The 26,359-nt window shown below is 39.6% G+C and overlaps 1 protein-coding gene across 7 annotated transcripts in view; it reads left to right on the top strand.

Moving 5' to 3' along the window:
- LOC101167820 (CUB and sushi domain-containing protein 3) overlaps positions 1-26,359 on the top strand; it is a 301,513-nt gene that overhangs the window by 109,906 nt on the left and 165,248 nt on the right. For all 7 annotated transcript variants that reach the window (XM_078933064.1, XM_078933067.1, XM_078933068.1 and 4 more), the window contains 7 exons: positions 987-1,178; positions 2,554-2,680; positions 4,496-4,698; positions 6,258-6,449; positions 8,530-8,668; positions 10,860-11,047; positions 11,365-11,559. In XM_078933064.1, coding sequence (XP_078789190.1) covers positions 987-1,178; positions 2,554-2,680; positions 4,496-4,698; positions 6,258-6,449; positions 8,530-8,668; positions 10,860-11,047; positions 11,365-11,559 — 1,236 coding nt within the window. The remainder of the gene's footprint in view (positions 1-986; positions 1,179-2,553; positions 2,681-4,495; positions 4,699-6,257; positions 6,450-8,529; positions 8,669-10,859; positions 11,048-11,364; positions 11,560-26,359) is intronic.

Genomic DNA, 26,359 nt, shown 5'->3' with positions numbered 1-26,359 from the left:
TACTGGGCATGACACTTGTAATACTACTACCTGGCATGGGTGTAGACCTCGCAGTAAGAAGCAACCATAAATCAGCACTGCTGGCTTTATGTGCAGCCAGGCCACTGTATCTGTGCAGCAGCGCACTAGTCTTTTGAAGAAAGAAGCAGATTAAAAGCAATGGTCACGGTCAAACCCAGAGAACTAAAGAATTATTGTAACTGCTTGTTTCTGGCTGGTATTTTCTTATCCCATCCCAAAGATTTTAAAATACATTCTACATTTCTGCAGTGCAAAAGGAGGTAGTATAAAAATAGTAAGCAGCAGAAAAGGAAAATAAGAGAAAAAATACTAGAAGGAACATTTTCTGTCCATGCAGCAAGTCATTTTGCCTGAACAGGAACTCTTATAGTGAGATATCAATAGTTCCACACAAGCATTTAAAAAGAGAAAAATAAGGTTGAAAAAAAGCTGTTGGATAGAATTACTTCAAACTGAATACTATACAACCCAATGTTTCTTTTTTTACTAGTTCTAAGCAAATTGTTTGTATAGTTTATGTACCTAATAGTTCATTTTGAATACAATGACAAATGACTAGTTTAATAAGTGGAAATTACTCACTTTAGAAGAAAACGTGAACGAAAATAGAATACAATCTTAGTTGGCCAATCTTAAGAAAGCCTCATAAAATCTAAAACTAGCACTTATTCTTAGAACATAAATCTACATTTTTGTTTTCAATGAATGTCAGTCTAACTTGTCAACATTCATTAAACTTAAAAGCAACATTCTTAAATTTGAATCCAAAATGATAGAGACCTGCTCCTTGTTGAGCTGATGATTAACATTCAAAATCCAGTCAGTACCTTTTTGCAGAACAGATGAAGGAGAATGTAATAGTGGCAAGCAGAAAGGTTCTTCTTTGGTGGACACAAATCTGTGAAATTATAAGACATTTGTGCTTGTTTTCACCTTTCTTGCACCTTCTCAATGCACTTGCCCAGGTTTTGAGCTGTCACACTGTGATGATCCTGGAGTCCCTCAATTTGGCTTCAAAATCAGCGACCATGGTCATTTTGCTGGAAGTTCCATAACCTTCGACTGTGAACAAGGTTACACCCTGCATGGCAGTGCCACGCTCAGGTGCATGACAGGGGAGAGAAGAGCATGGGACAACAACCTCCCTTCATGCATAGGTAATACTTTCTGGTTGAGCTAAGTCTTTTTTCTTCTTCTCTCTCGCTCTATTTTTGACCCATATTTGCCACATGTACTTGTCTTGTCCCTCCCTTTCACTCTTTCTGCCTTAATTTATTATTCAGAACAGACCCAGAGTCAACAAAGCTCAGCAAGGCGCTAATCCAAAGGATTTATCCCGACATGATTTCCACCTTATTGAAAGACACGTGCTGCTTGTCATTGTGCAGGAGAATATAAACAGCTCTGGTGTTTCATTGTTGATCATTGATCTTTCTGTGTGTTCTTGAGGCATACAATCATCTGATCAATCAGAAGCCTAAAGTGAGGCATTGATGTTCAGCTTTCAGCGTTCTTCTTTGACTCATTTATTTGGTGCATTATGTCACTCTTTTAATTCTAGGTGATTATTAAGCATTTTTCTTAATAAATATATTTGTTATTGTAAATACATCTTTCTTAGTCATGTATATGCATCTCTGTCCTGCCTGTTTTCGTACAAAGCCTGTGCTGGGACACAAAGGGGCAGAAATGATAAAGCGTTTACCTCTGTCTGAGTTAAGAAAGGTGCTGAGAGGCAGGTTCTGTGTCTGGGTGCCCAGAAGTGATGGATGAGGGGAAAAAATTATTTACAAATTCTGTACGTGGGCAGAATAACTCTGAAAATGCCATTGTGGTGCACTACCTGTTTTAAATAAGGCATGCTTAAGGTTTGGCACTGTGACATGATCTAAAATATTAAAAAGTTTACTATTAACAATAATAATGATTATTATTACAATGATTTCGAAAATCCTAGGATTGATTTACTGTAAAGACCACAGGATCAATGAATAATCAACAGTAAACGAGTCCCAAGACCCTTCGAGTGGAATTCCAAATTATGTTTCTGGCTCTTTCTCCAGGGCCGCATCCAACTCTCCTTCTGAGTGCTTTAATAATCGCCAAGTGTTATGATACTGATTATGGCCCTAGCACTGTTGCTATGTAATACAGTTTTCCTATTAATTAAGTGCCCTCTATTCTGTAATTTAGATGGCAAGGTGATAAGGGAGAAGACATCTTGGTGTAGATGAGATGATAAGATACTGCTTTAGTCATTAACATTTGAAGCCATATTCTCCCAATAGTTCTGGACATAATCTTTATGTAGTTAATTAATGGCCTCGTTAAGACACGCGCTTAGAGACAAAACATGTTTTGCATCTCTGGTCAGAGATGAGCCCATTGTTGGGCACTGTAGCCTCCGGACCTACAACGACCATGTGTATGACTTCAGCTTTAGCTGATGCACCTTTGCTCTGGAATTTATGTCTGTAATATTGAGCTAGAGGTTTTCATTCATGATATGCAAATGTTTGCGTGTTCCTTCAGCGGAATGTGGTGGCAGTTTTAAGGGTGAGTCTACAGGCCGAATCCTTTCCCCTGGGTATCCCTTCCCCTACGACAATAACCTAAGATGCACCTGGACCATTGAGGTCACCCCTGGCAACATTGTCAGGTAAGTCCAGCTGATGATGCTCACTCTTGCATACATCAAAATAAGTGGTATGGGCTACATTATAACTTCAAATACATATGTATCTAGACATAAAACATTTAAAAAAAAAATCCTGTCTCGGTTATTAATCATTTATGCATAAAATGTTTGAAACCATTTCTCAGTTAGATTAGATGTGATAAGCTATACCTTTATCCTCACCATCGTACAATGATATTGAAGCTGTCATCATATCCATCATATCATAACAATATGACACAATATAAACATGTCTGTTCTGTGAAAAACTAATATGTGCAATAATATAAACATATTTGCTATGTGCATAAAGCCATTTGACAGTAGGGAGGTAAGAATCATTAGAAGGTAATAAACAAACAGACATACATATACATAGATATGTGCCAGTACAGTTTCATCAGGACATCCGAGAGTTTATGAACGTTTAGCACAAATTAAAACATAATTTGTGTTCAACTTCACCAGCGTTGACCTCAAAGGAAAATGAAAGTGACAGAGAAGAAAAAAATCGTTCTCATGGTATATTTATTACAAGAAGTTAAAAAGCTTTTAAGATAAAATAAAAATCAGCTCAAATCAACTTTTATCAGTTTCTCTCACTAAACGCCCCTGAACTCCAAACCTGCGTTTCATAAAACAAACATTACTTCACAATTAGCAATGATACATAAATCACAATGATAATGAAAATGATACATAAATCACATTTCCAGCTTGAGCGCATAAAACAAATTCTCTCAAGACTTTTGATAAAACTAACGACTTTGGCCTTATTAAACTATTAGCTGCTTTGGATCACGTTATAAGCACAGCCTCAATTCACTATGTTCTAAAAAGTGGTATGTTGAGGAACGGGAAGTGCATGTGAAACTTTAAACATGATGAACCCTCTATAAAAAGATGTCACTGGACAAAAAAAGCCAGCGGCAGCTCCATTAACAAAAATCGGAGGAGGGAGAGTGATAGCACCCAGAGCAATGTTCCTGGGACAAGAAAGTATTTTGTCCCTTTACGTTGAAAGCTTTTGTCATTGTAAAACATCACCCATTTGTGTCACATTTCATGTTTAAAAAATGGGCACAGCACAGGCCTACACATGGAGAAGGACACTAAATGAAGAAAAAAATCCTAAAAGTGTTGCAGTGTCAGGTAGTCAAAAAAGGCGTAGGGACAAACAGACAAAGATGCTGCAGAAAATGGTAGAAAGGCAGGAGAAAATACTCAAAGGATAATGGAGTGAGGGGATGCTGGTGAGTAAATAAGGTACCAGGAACAGGTACAGCAAAAATGACAGTTTGATGACATGTTACCAAGACTTCAAGGAAAATGGGGCTCAAAAAAACAGAAAGAAATCCAAAGAAAAGACCCTATCTCAAACCCAAAAAATAAAAACCATGTAGAAAAACACATGGAGAAAGAAGCTATAGACCATCATATTTTCTAGCCAGAATATAGCTAAACATTATATAATTTTTCAAGAATTATGCTTGGTTTTTAGGCAACATTAAAATACTGATAACTATTTAGACGTATTTTATTTGATTTATTTCCCTGATGTTGTATTTTCATCTTTCTTTATTCAGCCCCTATTAGAAATTTTTTTTATATTCATTTTTTCTTGCCTGAAGTCCGTTCTTATTTTTAATTTACCAAATTACATTTAAATAAACAGCTGACAAAGCAGCAATTAATTTTTATTTTTATTTTGCAAAGTGGTATTCTTTTTCCATTTTTGTTCCTCTTTTGTTTTGCTGCATTTAAAAAAAAAAAATCTTTTGTCGTCCTCTCTTTCAGTCTTCAGTTTCTTGCATTCGACACAGAAGCATCCCACGACATCTTGAAGGTCTGGGATGGGCCTCCTGAGAATGAAATGTCTTTGAAGGAGGTCAGCGGCTCACTGCTGCCTGAAGGGATCCACTCCACTCTCAACATTGTCACCATTCAGTTTGAGACTGACTTCTACATCACCAAGTCTGGTTTTGCCATCGATTTCTCAAGTAACTATTCATTCCTGCTTGTTTTCTCAGAGTTTTTCCCGAACAATGTGATGTTATAAAACATTTTAAGACCAGGCTCTTTTTTATTTTACTTTTCAGTAGCTTTATACTTGGATCACATATTCTTGTAACATGAGAAAATAGCATGTAGGAGGCTTCTTATCTTGTCTCCCAGTGTGTCCTATGACTGTTCGTCTTGTCTTGCTTTGCAGTTAAAGCTCCTGCTATGTCACAGTCCACTGCGCTTAACCCTTCTCTGTCTGCAGCTCTAATGCTGATGCGCTCCATGTGTTTTGTGATAAGTAGTTTAACAGCTAAAGCACCTGGAAGCAAGTGGAAAAAGAAAACACTCCATATGCCATGTAATGGCTTTGTTAATGCTTTCAATTTTGCATCCACACATAGCAGCCTAATGCAAAAATCAATGAATCAGAATTCTGTGCTCTGCAAAACGAAATTGATTTTATAAATTCATACTGTACTTAGACACTCTTTTTGCCCACGGTTACTGGTTCCCAGAACTGAAAGATGTGAAATCCAATTATTTAGCCGACTATAAACTGCTTTGTCCTTGCATGGTAAATAAAAAGACACAAGTTTGTGCAAATGCAAGCAGGTCAAAATTGTTTGTTTGCGACAATTTTATATTAACATAAAGGGTGGAACCAACTTATATTTGCTTTCCTTACCTGCATAGAAATCAGATCTTTCTTTTTTTGGAGCAAAAGTTACTATTGTTTGTTTTACAATGAACCAACTAATTCTACCGCCTTCCTCTAAATTTTGATTAATCTGTGAGTCATGTCAAAGGTCATGACAAGACAAGGTCAGATATGGGCTTGACAAATGTCATGACTGACCCGCCAAATTAAAATTAACTAAAGAAATAAAAATTTCAACTTTGACCTCAGTTATATCTTTATTGGACTAAAGCATTTTGAGTTAATGAAACCTTAGTGTCAAAACTTATAAGTGAAGAGACGTGATTACGTCATAACGCACCGATCAAGAAAACCCCGGTTCAAGTCTTGGCTGGGAGACCTGTCACAGAACATCTTTCTGTGTGTGGGGACATAACACCCCAATGTCTCTGTACAACCAACAGTGGAGCTGGCCTGTGTCTAGAGATCAGCTTTGCTGTGTTTTTTTCTTAGAATTTATTACAATGTTTTCATGTTTTTAGAATAAAAAAAGGACAACAACACAAACATTTAACTAAACTGAGCTGATCTCCAGTTGTCAAAACAAAACACAGTGTAGAAAGTAGAATGCCCAAATAGAATCATTAAAGGATTCATCCGATATTACCAGACTGCTCTCAAAAGCCCAGAGCTGCTTCACAGCTGTGGTTTAGAAAAATAGATTAGTGGAAATGGCAGTTTCGACTGACATCAGTCAGTAATCTGCTCACTTTAAGCTACAGTTTCATTTTAGCAGCTGCCCACAGTGATGTGTAAACCTTGCGTGCGTGTTCCTTCTTGCTCTCATTGATTTTCTGTCCATGTGTGCATCTGCTACCTGATGTATGTTTGAGTCACATGTGTATGTTTGCCCTTTAGGTTCATTGGCGACAGCCTGCAGGGATCCAGGCATCCCCATGAATGGCAGTCGCAACGGGGAAGGGCGGGAGCCCGGCGACTCGGTGACCTTCTCTTGTGATCCAGGTTATGAATTGCAGGGAGAGAGCAAGATCACCTGCATCCAGGTGGAAAATAGATACTACTGGCAACCTAGCCCTTCAAGCTGCATCGGTAAGAAAGAGGGAGATAGTGTGAGTTGGACAGGGAGGGATGGATGTGTGAAGGCGATAGAGAGGGGAAAATGGGGGAAGGAAGTGTAAGGGATCGGTGAGATAGAAATGGTGAAGGAGGGGGTGGGGGGTGTTAACTAGCTGCTGCCTGGATTCTAGTTCTCCCCTCAGTGCTCGGTGAAACAAATGAAGACTTCTCATATTTATCTAAACTTTACTCAGTTTTGAAACTGAAAGCACTTTAGTTTTCTTTTTCATTTATTTCAATTCATTTCCATAAAACAAACAAAAAAAAGATCTTGCACAATTACTTATACCGGGGAAACAAAAAGGAACAGAAAGAAGAACATGTGTTTTTCTGCCCTGTTTACATAGAAGGAAAGAGAAAAAAAGAGGGGAATTAAAAATGACAGAACAGGAACCATGTCTAAACATACATATCTGCAATATATGTATGCGTGTGGTTTACATCAAATAACACTGAAACTGGCAAATTCGGATCTTATTTCTAAACTTAGGTACCTGGAATTAAGCCACAAGGTTCACTGATTGTTCTTTTTTAACAAGTTTTTGAAAGTGATTTATAATTTGGTTTCTATAATTGATTGTTTTAGATTGTTATTTATCTTGATTCCTTGAATTGAAACGCATCTTTCATTTGTTTTTGTTCAGATAATTTGCAGTGATAAAATCTCACATCCTTTTAAACAATAAATAGTTTGATCAAGTAAATCTTTGAATTTAATATTTTTAAATTTTTACTGAATAACTGGTCGGATAAATCTCTGTAATTACTGCCAGAGATAATTCTTAGTGTATTGTTTTGAAGAATTGAAGACAGAATTGAAGAAAAATTGAACTTAAATATGTTTTACATGTGTTTCCCCTGTAATTTAGATATGGAACAATCAAGAAGGTATACAATAAAAAAGCAAATGGAATTTCCAAGAAAAACCCTCATCAATGATGACACCCACAAATTTAAATTCCTTTACTCTGTCAATATTAATGCCATCTACTTCAAATGAAATATTCTGATTTGTGTGTTTGTTGCAAAATATGAATTTATTTTGTGGTTTAGTGATGATTTATTTACATCATTCATTATTTTCAGTTCTGCTAAGAACATATATTATAAATTACATTAAAAAATATTTTGTCATCAGCAAATAATATATATTTGAACCTTTAGAACAAAAACAGTTTTATATGTTTTCGTTATGTCATTTTAAAGAAGTGATGTATACTTTGCTGTCCCAAAAATGTCTGCAGTTATTTACTTCAGTCAGAAAAAGAAAAGAAAAAAATTGTTGGCAGGTCCTTTGGTTTCTGTGACAATCTCACACAGAGCAGTGCGACAAGACTGCATGTAAAATTCAGTGTGCAACGAAAGTGTTAAAACACAATATAACAGACAGTTTTCCTTTGGTTTCAAACTCATTGTCATTACACATAGCAGCTGTTTGCTTTATTCATCAAGCTCAACAAAAGACAAGCAGAGTCATTTGGGAGGCGGTAAAATTCTGTGCAGTTCCTTTTGATGCCCCGACCCACCAAATGATGTCAGTAAAAGGCACATAAGCATAAAAGCATTACAATTTTATGAACTGACAATTATATTGTTTTTATAGCTGGACTTCATATTCAGGTATGAGCCATGAGTATACTGGGGATAGCATGAAAGCCAGTCCAACACTTGACATAAAAACAACAACAAAAAACATGAAGAGACAGTGACACACTTCTGAGGCGGATATTTCTGTTGTTTTTTGAATAATGTGTTTGGATTATTGTATATTTTTAGCTTCATAAGCAACACTTCTTTGTGTATGAAAGAGAAAAAAACACATCAACATCCACCACCCAGATGTATAAGGATGTTTTCCTCTGTTTTTACTTGCTGCTGCTACAGCAAGTTTTGATAAAGCATTTTACCAAATGTTCAATATTTTAGTAATTTATACATAATGACCTGCTCATCACTTTTATTTCTAAATACTAAACTGAGTTTAACGAAAGGGCTTTGGAGCAGCAAACTTACATCTTTTAATTCTTCCTCTTTCCTCTTCTTATCTACCAAGCTCCATGCGGTGGGAATGTGACTGGATCTTCTGGATTCATCCTTTCTCCCAACTACCCACACCCCTACCCACACAGCAAAGACTGCGACTGGCTAATCGCTGTTCACTCTGATTACGTCATTTCTTTGGCTTTCATCAGGTAACATCAAATTTGAAATGTTTAAGGGAAAATTGAGGGAAAAATAAAGTCTTCTTTTTCTTTCTAGTAAAGACAATAAATATTCCTTCTGAAGCCACATACGAAGGCTCCTTTATCCCTCCATTGTGGCTCTTTAGCTTTGAAAATAAAATGCTAACAGTAAGAATAAATAATGGGGCTTTAGTTTTGATTAATCTGTTTAGGTTTATTAAGTTTTGTCATTTATGTTTAGATGTTTAACATGCCAGAAAGCAAAGAAAAATTATAGTAAAAGTGATCAAAATCTACTGTAATCATCTACTGTCAGATAGATTTGTTATTAGAATAAGCCTAAAGCATATGTTCTTATCTTCTGCTCTACAACACTAGTGTTGCTGTTTAAAAGTAAAGTCTGTAAAGTAAAGGATTACACCTACATGTATAGACAAAAAAAAACGAGTCCTTACCAGTGTTGTCATGTTTATATTCAAAACTAAAAGGAGAAAAATAGTATAGTGTGGCAAAGTCATAATGATGGAAAATTCCATGTTTGACTTGACTTTCCAGCATTTTTTCTTCTGCTGCATTATTTGACGCAGGATGTATTTTATTTTGAAAGGAACTCAAATGTCCTACTGTCATAAGTAGAAGAAGAAGTTCAAATTATTTTAAACTGAAAAATCTTACACATTCAGGTATTTCAAAGATAAACGCTACATGTCATAAATTAATTGCTTAATGGCAAATATATTAATGATTTCATAAATGTGTAAGTGGGGCTTTGCAGTTCTCTCAGCTCTTGTTGTGTCAGAAACTGGCCCAAATGGCTCTTTTAGTGTTTAAAATTGCAGATCCCTGTATTGTAACCTTCGATTATTAGGGGACGGTTGGTTGCTTATTACAGTTTGTTCCACTAAATGTGACGAAATCACCCACCTTGATTTGTTTTTAGTCAAGTATCTAAAAAAAATATGCTGGAAGTTTGGGATTTTTTACTGCCAAAAAGCAGCCCGATTGATGGGGAGGAAAAAAAAAGCTTTGATGTAGAAGAAAGGAAACATTTTGTCCCCGAGGCACAAGGTCCAGTGGCTTACAGGATGAAGCTCTCCGTAAACCTACGGTTTGTTTGTAGCCTGCCTGAAACAGAATGGACTCAGTTCTCAGTGGATGCATAGGAGCTCAGGGTGTACCATGGAATTGCTTGTTTTCTGCGATGGAACAAACTATAACATCATATTACAGAGCAAAGCTGACCATGTGTGTGACGGAGGGTTTGAGTTTGAGTCCAGGTGTGCTTGGAGATAGCGGGGAAGCAGCAGTTTCTCTGCAAGAATTGAAGTAAACACTGCAGCCATTTTGCCCAAAGAGGATTTCTTGGTGAATATTTCATGGCAAAATTATGATTTCAGTGCAGATTTTTTTTCCCTGCGCCGAATGGCAGCCAGAAATAAATAATTGCAATCAAAGCATTTAGCCGCAGCAAATACACAGATGCAGCTTGGGGCGGCTTTTATGGTGATGCTTCTATTACCTTTTGTGCAAAATGATTTTATGATGAGCTGCAGAGGGCCAAAGGTACATTATTTCTCAACTCCCTCACAGTTTGAACATTCTCATAGTTAAAAAGGGAAATAAAAAGTCACCAGAGTATTTTATTTCTTTTTTTTTTTTTTTTTACTTTTTCCTCAAAACAAACATTTAATAGAATTAACACACTGCTGCTTTTTCTCTTGGGAATGTCAAATGAAAGGATGGAATTACGATTTTAAATTGGAGCTGCTTTGCTCCAACTCAAATGCAATTATCTCGGAGCTATTTACATTTTTGTCATAAACTGTGCTCATTATTTTGAAAACAAATGCTCCTCTCCCTCTTGGTGTAGCATGTGATTTGATATACAACTCAACAATATGAAAGCATCTTTATACACTGCATCACTGTCGCCGTCTGGGAAGATTTTGTCAACGTAGTGTCATAACAATTTAATCTTCTCTCACCTCTTGGGGTAGAGGATAGGAGAGTTGACTGTTTGGGAACACAAAACAAATCTCTCGGCATGATTTGCCTTTTGCATTGTAATGCACAATGTCATTGTGGAATCATAATGCATTGTAAATCCCATACTAACTGTGCAATCTGATGATTAAGACTTGGCAAAATAATGCACAGTTTTATCGTTTATTTTATTTTTTGCTTCTTTCTCTTACTGCAGCTTCAGCATTGAGCCCAACTATGATTTCTTGTACATTTATGATGGACCAGACAGCAGCACTCATCTGATTGGCAGTTTCCAAGACAGTAAACTTCCAGAGAAGATTGAAAGCACTTCCAACTTTATGTACTTGGCATTTCGCAGTGATGGCTCTGTGAGCTATACTGGCTTTCATCTGGAGTACAAAGGTATTGTAATGCCAGTGCAAACTGGGAATTGTATTTGCATTGCAACATGTTTTTGTTTAGGACTGTTATTTTGCTCTAAGATAAAAATAAAGCAGATTTTCTTTTACTTTTAATGCAAATTTTGAAGTAATTACCATCATTGTTTTCCCTGCTTTTTGTAGAACTTAACAATAATCTGTTTTTTTACAAGTATATATTTTTACGTCGTGTCCTAGCGATCTGTATTTTCTTTATTTTAGATTTACTTTTTTGCACATTTAGGAACTCCTTTGATCCAAGGCAACTACTACAAAACTCTTACAAATTTTTGCTTTCAGCAAAACTTCGGGAGGCCTGTTTTGATCCAGGGAATGTGATGAACGGCACTAGAATGGGTACAGACTACAAGCTGGGCTCTATGGTTACATTTCATTGTGAAGCTGGCTACCTGCTGCAGGGCTACTCCACCCTGACATGTGTCATGGGCAACAGCAAGAGACCAGAATGGGATAGAGCCAAACCAAGCTGTCAGGGTAAGAAGCAGCATTTCACTCCTAACAGTGTTTTTGACATTTCTCTGCTCAAAGAAGGTTCTTACTTTAAGGTCGCATTTATTGTTTCTTGGTAACTAATTTCAACGTTTTTCCACTTAAAAATAAGAGTTGATGACAATAGTATGAAAAGCCTTTTTAAGTTGCACACAACTTCACTAAATCAAATGAGAGGTACAGATTTTAGACTGGTAAAATAAGATCTATTCGCTTTTAACTATTTCTTCACAGCATATAGTAAAATTCTATCAACATTCTATCTCGCCCTCCACTTCAGACTTGCAAGCTTGAGTGCTTTGAATATTTTGGAAGATAATTCTTAAGATCTAGATACTTTTCAAAAAAAGTCAGCAGCGCAACATTATGCACACTGCAGAAATACTACTTTTTTGAAGACAGCCTTTTCTCTGCTTTATTTTTTCAATCCACCACATAAACATAAAAATTAATAGGAAAGTGTCTTTTGGCTGACCCACAAAAGAAAAAAAATCTCTAATTTTGTCAAAAGAAACTTAGCCAGTGTTTATAGACGAAACTTAATTTTACAAAATATGTCAACCATGGTAAAGAGCTCATACTAAATGAGCCAACGAAGTAAGTTCAAGAACAAGATTATATAAAAAATCAGAGAATATTGATCCAGATTGTATTGGCAATAAAAAATAAAAAAAAGGTCTTTTCATCTTGGAATTCTTAACTTTGACCCTGGAGTTGGATCACGAGTGCCTTTTAAATACATCAACATAGACTTCTTCCGTATTTGATACGTTTTTATCGTGAAAATTCATTAGGGAGACTTGGCTATTGCTACAATTTTAAATGTCATGCAAATGGTAAGCAACATTATTTTCTATGTACTGTAAATCCTTTAAATAGGGTCCAAATAATGAAGCCCAGCATTATAGATGTAGTTCTGGGCTGTTACAAAGGAGTCAAAGAGAACCCAACACCCAATAGGTCGTAACTCATATCTGTATAGCAGAGTGTTGCTCCAGAACAGAGCCAAGGATGTCATAGCAGGACAGCAATGATAAATCAAGACAGAGATGGAAAATGAGCTAAATAAAAATGAGCTTAAGATTTACAGTTTGGTTTGTGTCTTGCTTCACTCTCAGTGTTCTGTTATTGCTTGATTTTCCAGTCTAATACAAGACCGGAGAGAGTCTGATCCCAGTGCAGACATAAAAATGTCTGGAGGAAGAGAGGGGATGCGAGCTGTCAATCTCAAAGAGTTTTAGTTTTAACATCCTATCTGGAAAGATGCCAAATCTTTGGAGACATGATCATTCTGAAGGAAATATGGCACAGACATGTTAGAAGTCTCCATGACATCCCATCATTTTACCTCCACATGTAGGCAGAACACATGGTCTCTTGAGTCGAGAAAAGAGAGGACTTTCCTTCTCTGAAAGGCTATTGTTTGTGCACCGTCTATCTATTGCAAGTACAGAAGCTACACAGTACATAGTGTGGAACAGAGCTGCTCAACCATGAACTCTAAAAGGATGAGAAAATGAACTGTTGTGTATTTTCTTCTGAATTTAGACCTAATGGGATCTTTTCAAACCCACATTAAAAAAAATCAAGATGCGAATTACACAGTTTGTAGGCAGCATGTTTGCAGGTTTGATCATAGACAAATGTATGCTTTTAAATGTCTTTGTCAAGGCCAATTTATAACGCAGCTCACCAGTCTGATTCAGATTACACTTTAACCACCTCTAAAGTTTCACTAGCATTGCCACCATGAAACTTTGTATCTCAGTAAACTGCCTTGACCCCATCAAAGTTGAATATAAAATATTTACTGCTGGGAAATAATCAGAGCTTCCAAATGTATTGTTTCAAGGAAAGCATTCACATGTGCCTAACAATTTAAAATTAAAGCTACAAGTAGCATTTAGCGGGCCCGAGCACGTGCGACCGCATGGCACGAGCGACCGCCCCGTGAGCAACGCCCTGCTCGAGCCATTCTCGTCGTTTTTCCTTGTCCATTCTGGAGCTCCAAGCTATTGTTAACACGACAGCAGCCTGGGGGGGGGGGGGGGGGGGGGGGGCTGTAATCTGTTGTCTTAAGGGACAAAGACTTTTGCATATAGCATGAAAAAAATTCAAGCAATGATGATAATTGCTTTCACTGTCCCTAAGGATGAGAACAATAGAACTCATTCAATTTCCACTACAATGTCTAGATGAGTGTCAGCTATGTCTGATAACTTGGCCAATTAGCTGGACCGGGATCTTGCAAAGTGCAGGTGGTTAACGTCCAGTGTGATGAGTCTGTGGACGGCAACAGTACAGCATAGCTTTTGGTTTCCACAAGAGAAGAACTCCTGACACATCTGCCCTAACAGACAACTACAAGAGGAGTTGAAATGTATAACACGGTGAAGGAGTTTTTGTGCAGAAAAAGGTACCATTAGAAAAGCTGGTAGCAGTGACTGCAGATGGGACTCCTGCTATGATCAATAGACAAACAGGTTTCATCACTCACTGTAAAGCTGACCCAGACTTTCCAAAATGTCTGCATTACTGCTGCGTCATTCACCAGCAGGCCTTATGTGCAGAAGTGATTGGCTCTGGACATATAATGACTCTTATTCTGAAAATCGTAAACAACCTCAGCTGCAAAGCAAAACAGCACAGGATTTTTAAGGTGCTATTGGAGGAGATGTCTGTTGAATATGGTGAATATGAACATTGTGAATCTGAACTTGCATTCTTGACTGACATTACTGGAAAACTAAACCACTTGATCTGCGAGCTGCAAGACAATGGCAAAACTATTTTTTTTTGACCAGCCTGCCTGAGCCAGTGTTTTTCTTGTGGGGATCTTTTCTGCCAGGGCTTGTCAGCTTGGTCAGTGGATGTTGCTGCAGTTGTCTCCCTTGCTGGGACAGCTGGAGTTAAACACAGCAGCTCACAGCTCTGAAGTGGACCCCGTTGCTGTCCCAGTCTGGATGGGCACTGTGGCGATGTTCCAATGGCCAGGCTGGCTCCTGGTATAAAGAGATTCCCAAATACCATTTCCTAACCGCAGAGCCAAGGATGTGTTTACATGTTTAGGTCAAAAATGTGATGGACAGCTTCATGTTGTCTAAACATGCCACCCTGTTATTAATCCAGTTGATATGGTTCTCCATCTGTGTCTAGGTGATAGAAAAGCATTTTTTTTTATATTTAGAGCTCTAAGCAAACAAACAGTTGTCTATATAAAAGAGCTTTTACAATTGTGCACTTTTAGCAGGTCTCTGAGTTCATGTGACCAATGTATGGTGGATTTTCACAGACCTTGTTTAAAACTGAAGGTGAGAGAGACTTAGAGAAATGGCTTCATTGTTCTGGAGTTCTTTGTTTCATCCACAGAAGAGTAGAATTGGTGATTGATTTTGAAAAGCTGCTGAAAAAAGTATCTTTTTCAAATTGCAATTTCTAACTTGGGTTTTACATTTTGTGTTCCATTTTTTGTGCTTTAATTGGGAAGCATTTGTTATTTGTTTGGTGTTTTTAAGGTTCTGCAAATATACACATCATTTTTTAGAGACATTTGTTATCAGTTGTGTTTGTTGATTTGTAGTTTAATTTCATTGGATGTATAGATGTCGTGTGGGGGGGAGGCTCGAGAGTAGGTAGGACCCAGGCGCAGAGACGGGAGGCAAACGGGTTCAGGGCAAGTGGGTTTATTTAACTAACAAAAAGCGCTGCAGAGCAGGATGACAAAACTAAAAACAAAAACTTACTGTGGCATGGCAAGGGACATGGACGCCAGACAAGAAGACGTGATCAACATGAGCAGAAGTTAATGGACCAGCACAGGAGGAAGGCAGAGACAAGACTTATATACAGACAGGGCAGACAAGACACAGGTGAACACGATTAGGGCAGATGGGGACCAAAGGAAGTAAAACTCAAGAAACATGACAAGACAGGAAACCTTTCAAAATAAAACAGGAAACAGAACCAAACAAGACAGAACAAGAACTAAAGCGAAAAAAAAGACAACAAACTGAAACCATGACAATAGAAAGGAAAAGAAGTTCAAACATTGATTATAAAAAAGGATATAAGAGATAAAAAAAAAAGAAAAAGGAAAAGAAAAAAGATAAAATATTGATTTAATTGCATTTTGAATGAATAAAAAACAATGATTAATAGAATCAGAATCAGAATCAGGAATCAGAAAAAGTTTTATTGCCAGGTTCAGTAGAGCGCACTTTACAAAACGAGGAATTTGACTTGGTGTATAGTGCAATTAAGAATAAGTTAAAAATTAAGTTAACAACACACTATATACAGTAGAGTAAGGTGAATTAAAGTGGGAGCACAGATGGGCTGGGATGGTGGGGCCTGTAAGTGGCACCGACAGTCCTTTGGTGGGCGGGGGGTGGAGGGGGGGTCACCTGGGGGAGTTGGGGTTCTGTTCAGCAGGCTGGCTGCAGTGGGGAAGAAGCTGTTCTTGTGGCGCGAGGTCCTGGTCCTGATGGACCGGAGCCTCTTGCCAGAAGGGAGGGGCCGAAAGAGATTATGTCCTGGATGAGAGGGGTTGGCTACAATCCTGGCTGCCCGCCTCCAGGTCCTGGAGATGTGCAGCTCCTGGAGAGACGGGAGGTGGCAGCCGATCACCTTCTCTGCTGAGTGGATGACGCGTTGCAGCTTGGCCTTGTCTCTGGCCGTGGCCGCAGCGAACCAGACTGTGATGGAGGACGTGAGGGTGGATTCGATGATGGCGGTGTAAAAGTCTACCAGCATCTTTTCAGGGAGGTGAAACTTCTTCAGCTGCCTCAGGAAGTACATCCTCTGCTGGACCTTCTTAGTGATGGAGCTGATGTTCTGCTCCCACTTGAGGTCCTGGCTGATGATGGTTCCCAGGAAGCAGAAGGACTCCACAGAGGTCACCGGGGAGTCACAGAGGATGACAGGGGGGAGGGGGGCTGGGGCCTTCCTGAAGTCCACTGTCATCTCCACTGTCTTCAGAGCATTAAGCTCCAGGTTGTTAGCGCTGCACTATGACACCAGCCTGGCTATTTCACTCCTGTAGGCCGACTCATCTCCGTCAGAGATGAGGCCGATGAGTGTGGTGTCGTCAGCAAACTTCAGGACTTTGACAGACAGGTGACCAGCTGTGCAGCTGTTTGTGTACAGGGAGAGTAACAGGGGTGAAAGGACACAGCCCTGGGGGGATCCGGTGCTTGTGGTCCGAGTATCTGAGACGAGCTTCCCCAGCCTCACATACTGCTGTCTGTCCGTCAGGAAGTCTGTGATCCACCTGCAGGTGGAGTCAGGCACATTCATCTTGGAGAGTTTTTAATACTAAAGATGTATGAAAGACATACCGAAAAAATATGTCTTTCAGTGTTTAACTGGCTGTCTTTGGATTATGCATGCCTGAGTAATGGCCATTCTTACTTCTCATCTCTCTGTTCACTGCTTGCTAATTTACATAGCAGGGGTCCCAGCAGGAGGGGGCGGGGTTGTAACACGACTCCTTCAGCAGAGCCAGGCTGAGAGAGGCTTTGACATGTAAGATGTTAGATGTTAGAATGCCAGATGTTAGAATGACCAGTTCATTTTATATCTATGAAAATATTCAGGTAGCTATGGGACATGTTTAGCTATAGGTCTGTGAAAATTGGTGTCGATTGTTGAAACATAAGTTACCATAAAAAAACGTTTGTTTGGAGTCTAGACAGATTTAACACAGGTTTTTGGATGAAAAAGGATTTTTTATAAATCATCTGTTACACTTTTAAGTCTGAAAAAAATATGGAAGGCAGCAAACACAGATCCCTACCGTTTTTAATTTTTTTGTGCTGATATTTGAAAGATAAGTTATGCAAAAAAATAGGTGTTTGCAGTTTTGCCTAAAAAGACGTTTTCGGACCTTTTTGGATGAAATGTTGTCTAAAAGTTCACCTGTAACTTCAATAATTCTGAATTTTTTTAGGAAGCAGTAGCACATAAATGCCTATGAAAGTTGAATTCTTGGTGCTGATAACCTAAACAGAATTTATGCTAAAAATCTTTGTTCAGTCCAAAATTTCATTAAAAAAATCAAGTGATGAAGTTTCTCGTAGACCCTATAGTGTTACATATCAAAGCTGGAGGTTATTAAAGGCATTTAATTCTGAAATCTCAGCTTCCTGAGACAAACGGCTGATTTATAATAAATTTCTATTATTTGGGTGCACATAATCGACCACTTCCTGTTACGCAGGCACCGTCAGGTGTACACCCATGAAACTTCAGATTATGAGAGAGGACCCTTCAGAGTATCTCCAGTTTTAATTTCATGCACATCGGACAAAGCAAAGAGAAAATACAGGGCAGAATGTGCCCAATGCAATAACTAGGTGGCGCTATAGAGCTCGTCCAAGATTGTCATATCCATGGGTTCAGAATAGAAGCTTCATCATATCCATTGAATTTCAGTGAGATTGGACAAGGAATGTGCACGTGAGAGCAACTTTTGTGTGCATGGCGAGATGCCCAACTTTGCCGCTCTGTCACGACCACACCCCCGCATTGAAAGTTATGGTTTTTTGTCAGAGTAAACTTCAATGGCTTTTCAACAGGTGGACGTCATTTTCAGGTGTGTCGGCTCATCCTACTCGGAGCAGTGATGCTCCAAGTAAAACATGTCATTTCCTGTTGCCAGCAGGTGGCGCTACACCTGTTCTGGATTTTTCCACTTCTGATGTGGTCAGGGTCAGACTACAATCATGCATATCAATTTTGGATCAGATTGGATTTTGCATGGCTGAGTAATGGCCATTTTTCTTTTCATGGCGTGTTTTCAAAATGACCTCCATTTTCGACGCGCCGCCACGGTCACAAACATCCGTAAAAACTTAAAAGCTTCGCAATTTAACATCGGACATGTGTCTAGTTTACAAAACCAAAGTTTGGAGTCATTACTCCAAAATCTCTAGGAGGAGTTCGTTCTAGAGCGAGGCCTGCAAATGTCCAAAATGAAGCAAAAATGACATATTGACCTCAATATATCAGACTTCCTGTGCGACTGACAGGTGGGTCCTTTCAGACTTTTTTGTAGGTCTCCATCTGAAGAACATGCCCTGTAAAAATCAAGCTTGTACGTTAAAGCGTATGCGGGGCGTCGGGACAAAAGTCACTGTAGGTGGCGCTATCGAGCCGTTTTTGTGCGCCCATGCCAATCTCCTATAAAATACGAAATTTTTCGCGACTCCTGATGTGTGTGCCAAATTTGGTGAGTTTTGGGGTATGTTAAAGGCCTCAAAAAGGCGACTCTTCCGGTAGAATAATAATAATAATAATAATTAAAGCTACAAGTAGCATTTAGCGGGCCCGAGCACGTGCGACCGCATGGCACGAGCGACTGCCCCGTGAGCAACGCCCTGCTCGAGCCATTCTCGTCGTTTTTTCTTGTCCATTCTGGAGCTCCAAGCTATTGTTAATACGACAGCAGCCTGGGGGGGGGGGGGGGGGGGGGGGGCTGTAATCTGTTGCCTTAAGGGACAAAGACTTTTGCATATAGCATGAAAAAAATTCAAGCAATGATGATAATTGCTATCACTGTCCCTAAGGATGAGAACAATAGAACTCATTCAATTTCCACTACAATGTCTAGATGAGTGTCAGCTATGTCTGATAACTTGGCCAATTAGCTGGACCGGGATCTTGCAAAGTGCAGGTGGTTAACGTCCAGTGTGATGAGTCTGTGGACGGCAACAGTACAGCATAGCTTTTGGTTTCCACAAGAGAAGAACTCCTGACACATCTGCCCTAACAGACAATTACAAGAGGAGTTGAAATGTATAACACGGTGAAGGAGTTTTTGTGCAGAAAAAGGTACAATTAGAAAAGCTGGTAGCAGTGACTGCAGATGGGACTCCTGCTATGATCAATAGACAAACAGGTTTCATCACTCACTGTAAAGCTGACCCAGACTTTCCAAAATGTCTGCATTACTGCTGCGTCATTCACCAGCAGGCCTTATGTGCAGAAGTGATTGGCTCTGGACATATAATGACTCTTATTCTGAAAATCGTAAACAACCTCAGCTGCAAAGCTAAACAGCACAGGATTTTTAAGGTGCTATTGGAGGAGATGTCTGTTGAATATGGTGAATATGAACATTGTGAATCTGAACTTGCATTCTTGACTGACATTACTGGAAAACTAAACCACTTGATCTGCGAGCTGCAAGACAATGGCAAAACTATTTTTTTTTGACCAGCCTGCCTGAGCCAGTGTTTTTCTTGTGGGGATCTTTTCTGCCAGGGCTTGTCAGCTTGGTCAGTGGATGTTGCTGCAGTTGTCTACCTTGCTGGGACAGCTGGAGTTAAACACAGCAGCTCACGGCTCTGAAGTGGACCCCGTTGCTGTCCCAGTCTGGATGGGCACTGTGGCGATGTTCCAATGGCCAGGCTGGCTCCTGGTATAAAGAGATTCCCAAATACCATTTCCTAACCGCAGAGCCAAGGATGTGTTTACATGTTTAGGTCAAAAATGTGATGGACAGCTTCATGTTGTCTAAACATGCCACCCTGTTATTAATCCAGTTGATATGGTTCTCCATCTGTGTCTAGGTGATAGAAAAGCATTTTTTTTATATTTAGAGCTCTAAGCAAACAAACAGTTGTCTATATAAAAGAGCTTTTACAATTGTGCACTTTTAGCAGGTCTCTGAGTTCATGTGACCAATGTATGGTGGATTTTCACAGACCTTGTTTAAAACTGAAGGTGAGAGAGACTTAGAGAAATGGCTTCATTGTTCTGGAGTTCTTTGTTTCATCCACAGAAGAGTAGAATTGGTGATTGATTTTGAAAAGCTGCTGAAAAAAGTATCTTTTTCAAATTGCAATTTCTAACTTGGGTTTTACATTTTGTGTTCCATTTTTTGTGCTTTAATTGGGAAGCATTTGTTATTTGTTTGGTGTTTTTAAGGTTCTGCAAATATACACATCATTTTTTAGAGACATTTGTTATCAGTTGTGTTTGTTGATTTGTAGTTTAATTTCATTGGATGTATAGATGTCGTGTGGGGGGGAGGCTCGAGAGCAGGTAGGACCCAGGCGCAGAGACGGGAGGCAAACGGGTTCAGGGCAAGTGGGTTTATTTAACTAACAAAAAGCGCTGCAGAGCAGGATGACAAAACTAAAAACAAAAACTTACTGTGGCATGGCAAGGGACATGGACGCCAGACAAGAAGACGTGATCAACATGAGCAGAAGTTAATGGACCAGCACAGGAGGAAGGCAGAGACAAGACTTATATACAGACAGGGCAGACAAGACACAGGTGAACACGATTAGGGCAGATGGGGACCAAAGGAAGTAAAACTCAAGAAACATGACAAGACAGGAAACCTTTCAAAATAAAACAGGAAACAGAACCAAACAAGACAGAACAAGAACTAAAGCGAAAAAAAAAGACAAGAAACTGAAACCATGACGATAGAAAGGAAAAGAAGTTCAAACATTGATTATAAAAAAGGATATAAGAGATAAAAAAAAAAGAAAAAGGAAAAGAAAAAAGATAAAATATTGATTTAATTGCATTTTGAATGAATAAAAAACAATGATTAATAGAATCAGAATCAGAATCAGGAATCAGAAAAAGTTTTATTGCCAGGTTCAGTAGAGCGCACTTTACAAAACGAGGAATTTGACTTGGTGTATAGTGCAATTAAGAATAAGTTAAAAATTAAGTTAACAACAACAACACACTATATACAGTAGAGTAAGGTGAATTAAAGTGGGAGCACAGATGGGCTGGGATGGTGGGGCCTGTAAGTGGCACCGACAGTCCTTTGGTGGGCGGGGGGGGAGGGGGGGTCACCTGGGGGAGTTGGGGTTCTGTTCAGCAGGCTGGCTGCAGTGGGGAAGAAGCTGTTCTTGTGGCGCGAGGTCCTGATGGACCGGAGCCTCTTGCCAGAAGGGAGGGGCCGAAAGAGATTATGTCCTGGATGAGAGGGGTTGGCTACAATCCTGGCTGCCCGCCTCCAGGTCCTGGAGATATGCAGCTCCTGGAGAGACGGGAGGTGGCAGCCGATCACCTTCTCTGCTGAGTGGATGACGCGTTGCAGCTTGGCCTTGTCTCTGGCCGTGGCCGCAGCGAACCAGACTGTGATGGAGGACGTGAGGGTGGATTCGATGATGGCGGTGTAAAAGTCTACCAGCATCTTTTCAGGGAGGTGAAACTTCTTCAGCTGCCTCAGGAAGTACATCCTCTGCTGGACCTTCTTAGTGATGGAGCTGATGTTCTGCTCCCACTTGAGGTCCTGGCTGATGATGGTTCCCAGGAAGCAGAAGGACTCCACAGAGGTCACCGGGGAGTCACAGAGGATGACAGGGGGGAGGGGGGCTGGGGCCTTCCTGAAGTCCACTGTCATCTCCACTGTCTTCAGAGCATTAAGCTCCAGGTTGTTAGCGCTGCACTATGACACCAGCCTGGCTATTTCACTCCTGTAGGCCGACTCATCTCCGTCAGACATGAGGCCGATGAGTGTGGTGTCGTCAGCAAACTTCAGGAGTTTGACAGACAGGTGACCAGCTGTGCAGCTGTTTGTCTACAGGGAGAGTAACAGGGGTGAAAGGACACAGCCCTGGGGGGATCCGGTGCTTGTGGTCCGAGTATCTGAGACGAGCTTCCCCAGCCTCACATACTGCTGTCTGTCCGTCAGGAAGTCTGTGATCCACCTGCAGGTGGAGTCAGGCACATTCATCTTGGAGAGTTTTTAATACTAAAGATGTATGAAAGACATACCGAAAAAATATGTCTTTCAGTGTTTAACTGGCTGTCTTTGGATTATGCATGCCTGAGTAATGACCATTCTTACTCCTCATGTCTCTGTTCACTGCTTGCTAATTTACATAGCAGGGGTCCCAGCAGGAGGGGGCGGGGTTGTAACACGACTCCTTCAGCAGAGCCAGGCTGAGAGAGGCTTTGACATGTAAGATGTTAGATGTTAGAATGCCAGATGTTAGAATGACCAGTTCATTTTATATCTATGAAAATATTCAGGGAGCTATGGGACATGTTCAGCTTTAGGTCTGTGAAAATTGGTGTCGATTGTTGAAACATAAGTTACCATAAAAAAAATGTTTGTTTGGAGTCTAGACAGATTTAACACAGGTTTTTGGATGAAAAGGATTTTTTATAAATCATCTGTTACACTTTTAAGTCTGAAAAAAATATGGAAGGCAGCAAACACAGATCCCTACCGTTTTTAATTTTTTTGTGCTGATATTTGAAAGATAAGTTATGCAAAAAAATAGGTGTTTGCAGTTTTGCCTAAAAAGACGTTTTCGGACCTTTTTGGATGTAATGCTCTCTAAGATGTCACCTGTAACTTCAATCATTCTGAATTTTTTTAGGAAGCAGTAGCACATAAATGCCTATGAAAGTTGAATTCTTGGTGCTGATAACCTAAACAGAATTTATGCTAAAAATCTTTGTTCAGTCCAAAATTTCATTAAAAAAATCAAGTGATGAAGTTTCTCGTAGACCCTATAGTGTTACATATCAAAGCTGGAGGTTATTAAAGGCATCTAATTCTGAAATCTCAGCTTCCTGAGACAAACGGCTGATTTATAATAAATTTCTATTATTTGGGTGCACATAATCGACCACTTCCTGTTACGCAGGCACCGTCAGGTGTACACCCATGAAACTTTACATGATGAGAGAGGACCCTTCTGAGTATCTCCAGTTTTAATTTCATGCACATCGGACAAAGCAAAGAGAAAATACAGGGCAGAATGTGCCCAATGCAATAACTAGGTGGCGCTATAGAGCTCGTCCAAGATTGTCATATCCATGGGTTCAGAATAGAAGCTTCATCATATCCATTGAATTTCAGTGAGATTGGACAAGGAATGTGCACGTGAGAGCAACTTTTGTGTGCATAGCGAGATGCCCAACTTTGCCGCTCTGTCACGACCACACCCCCGCATTGAAAGTTATGGTTTTTTGTCAGAGTAAACTTCAATGGCTTTTCAACAGGTGGACGTCATTTTCAGGTGTGTCGGCTCATCCTACTCGGAGCAGTGATGCTCCAAGTAAAACATGTCATTTCCTCTTGCCAGCAGGTGGCGCTACACTTTTTCCAGATTTTTTCACTGCAGATGTGTTCAGAGTCAGACTACAATCATGCACATCAATTTTGGATCAGATTGGATTATGCATGGCTGAGTAATGGCCATTTTTCTTTTCATGGCGTGTTTTCGAAACGACCTCCAATTTTGACGCGCCGCCATGGTCACATACATCCATAAAAACTTAAAAGCTTTGCAATTTAACATCGGACATGTGTCTAGTTTACAAAACCAAAGTTTGGAGTCATTACTCTCAAATCTCTAGGAGGAGTTCGTTCTAGAGCGAGGCCTGCAAATGACCAAAATACAGCAAAAATGACATATTGTCATCAAAATATCAGACTTCCTGTGCGACTGACAGCTTGGTCCCAAGAGACTTTTTTGTAGGTTTCTATCCGATGAACATGCCCTGTTATAATCAGGTTTGTACTATAAAGCATATGGAGGTGCTCGCGAAAACAAATTTTGCAGGTGGCGCTATCGAGCCATTTTTGTTTACCTATGCCGTTCTCCTATAAAATATGAAATTTTTCGCGACTCCTGATGTGTATACAAAATTTGGTGAGTTTTGGGGTATGTTAAAGGCCTCAAAAAGGCGACGGAAAAGTCGGAAGAATAATAATAATAATAATAATAATAATTAAAGCTACAAGTAGCATTTAGCGGGCCCGAGCACGTGCCACCGCCTGGCACGAGCGACCGCCCCGTGAGCAACGCCCTGCTCGAGCCATTCTCGTCGTTTTTTCTTGTCCATTCTGGAGCTCCAAGCTAATGTTAATATGACAGCAGCCTGTGGGGGGGGGGGGGGGGGGACTATAATCTGTTGCCTTAAAGGACAAAGACTTTTGCATATAGCATGAAAAAAATTCTTAAATCTAAGCCTCGTTTAGACCTGCTCATTTTCTCATCAAGTAGAAGGTTTTTATCAGATTAAGAAACAAGCAATGATGATAATTGCTATCACTGTCCCTAAGGATGAGAACAATAGAACTCATTCAATTTTCACTACAATGTCTAGATGAGTGTCAGCTATGTCTGATAACTTGGCCAATTAGCTGGACCGGGATCTTACAAAGTGCAGGTGGTTAACGTCCAGTGTGATGAGTCTGTGGACGGCAACAGTTCAGCATAGCTTTTGGTTTCCACAAGAGAAGAATTCCTGACACATCTGCCCTAACAGACAACTACAAGAGGAGTTGAAATGTATAACACGGTGAAGGAGTTTTTGTGCAGAAAAAGGTACCATTAGAAAAGCTGGTAGCAGTGACTGCAGAAGGGACTCCTGCTATGATCAATAGACAAACAGGTTTCATCACTCACTGTAAAGCTGACCCAGACTTTCCAAAATGTCTGCATTACTGCTGCTTCTTTCACCAGTAGGCCTTATGTGCAGAAGTGATTGGCTCTGGACATATAATGACTCCTATTGTGAAAATCATAAAAAACCTCACCTGCAAAGCAAAACAGAACAGGATTTTTAAGGTGCTATTGGTGGAGATATCTGCTGAATATGGTGAATCTGAACTTGTATTCTTGACTGACATTACTGGAAAACTAAACCAGTTGATCTGCGAGCTGCAAGACATTGGCAAAACTATATTTTTTTATTGACCAGCCTGCCTGAGCCAGTGTTTTTCTTGTGGGGATCTTTTCTGCCAGGGCTTGTCAGCTTGGTCAGTGGATGTTGCTGCAGTTGTCTCCCTTGCTGGGACAGCTGGAGTTAAACACAGCAGCTCACGGCTCTGAAGTGGACCCCGTTGCTGTCCCAGTCTGGATGGGCACTGTGGTGATGTTCCAATGTTCAGGCTGGCTCCTGGTATGAAGAGATTCCCAAGTACCATTTCCTAACCGCAGAGCCAAGGATGTGTTTACATGTTTAGGTCAAAAATGTGATGAACAGCTTCATGTTGTCTATTGATGTAAGTTTAAACCTAAACATGTTTCCCTGTTACTAATCCAGTTGATGTGGTTCTCCATCTGTGTCTAGGTGATAGAAAAGCATTTTTTTATATTTAGAGCTCTAAGCAAACAAACAGTTGTCTATATAAGAGCTTTTACAATTGTGGACTTTTAGCAGGTCTCTGAATACATGTGACCAATGTATGGTGGATTTTCACAGACTTTGTGTAAAACTGAAGGTGACAGAGACTTTGGAGAAGTGGCTACATTGCTCTGGACTTCTTTGTTTCATCCACAGAAGAGTAAAATATGTGATTGATTTTGAAAAGCTGCTGAAAAATGTATCTTTTTAAAATTGCAATTTCTAATTTGGGTTTTACATTTTGTGTTCCATTTTTTGTGATTGTATTAGAAAGATTTGTTATTTATTTGGTGTTTAAAGGTGGTACATAATGTATATACACAATCTTCTTAGAGACATTTGCTATATGTTGTGTTTGTTGTCGTTGTAGTTTAATTTCTTTGGATGTATTGAAAGGAAATGAAAAGAAGTTGCAGCATTGATTAAAAAAGCATAAAAGAGACATTTACTGTCTGATGTTACATCTGTAGGAGTGTACTGAGACTGGGTTTTGTTTTGGAGGGGGGGGGGGGGGGGGGGGGGGGCTAACTCCACTCCTGCAGCAGGGGAGACTGATGAAAGCTTGAGGATGTAAGATTGAATAAATAAAATCCTAGAGTTGACCAGTTCATTTTATAAATGTAAATATTTTTTATTTTGGTGCTGATAAACTAAACAGATGTTA

Source organism: Oryzias latipes, chromosome 16 (genome assembly GCF_053564925.1).
Source record: "Oryzias latipes strain Hd-rR chromosome 16, Olatipes_Hd-rR_3.1".
Taxonomy (NCBI): domain Eukaryota; kingdom Metazoa; phylum Chordata; class Actinopteri; order Beloniformes; family Adrianichthyidae; genus Oryzias; species Oryzias latipes.
The sequence above is the reverse complement of the archived record's forward strand: the minus strand, read 5'-3'. Positions and strand labels throughout refer to the sequence as shown.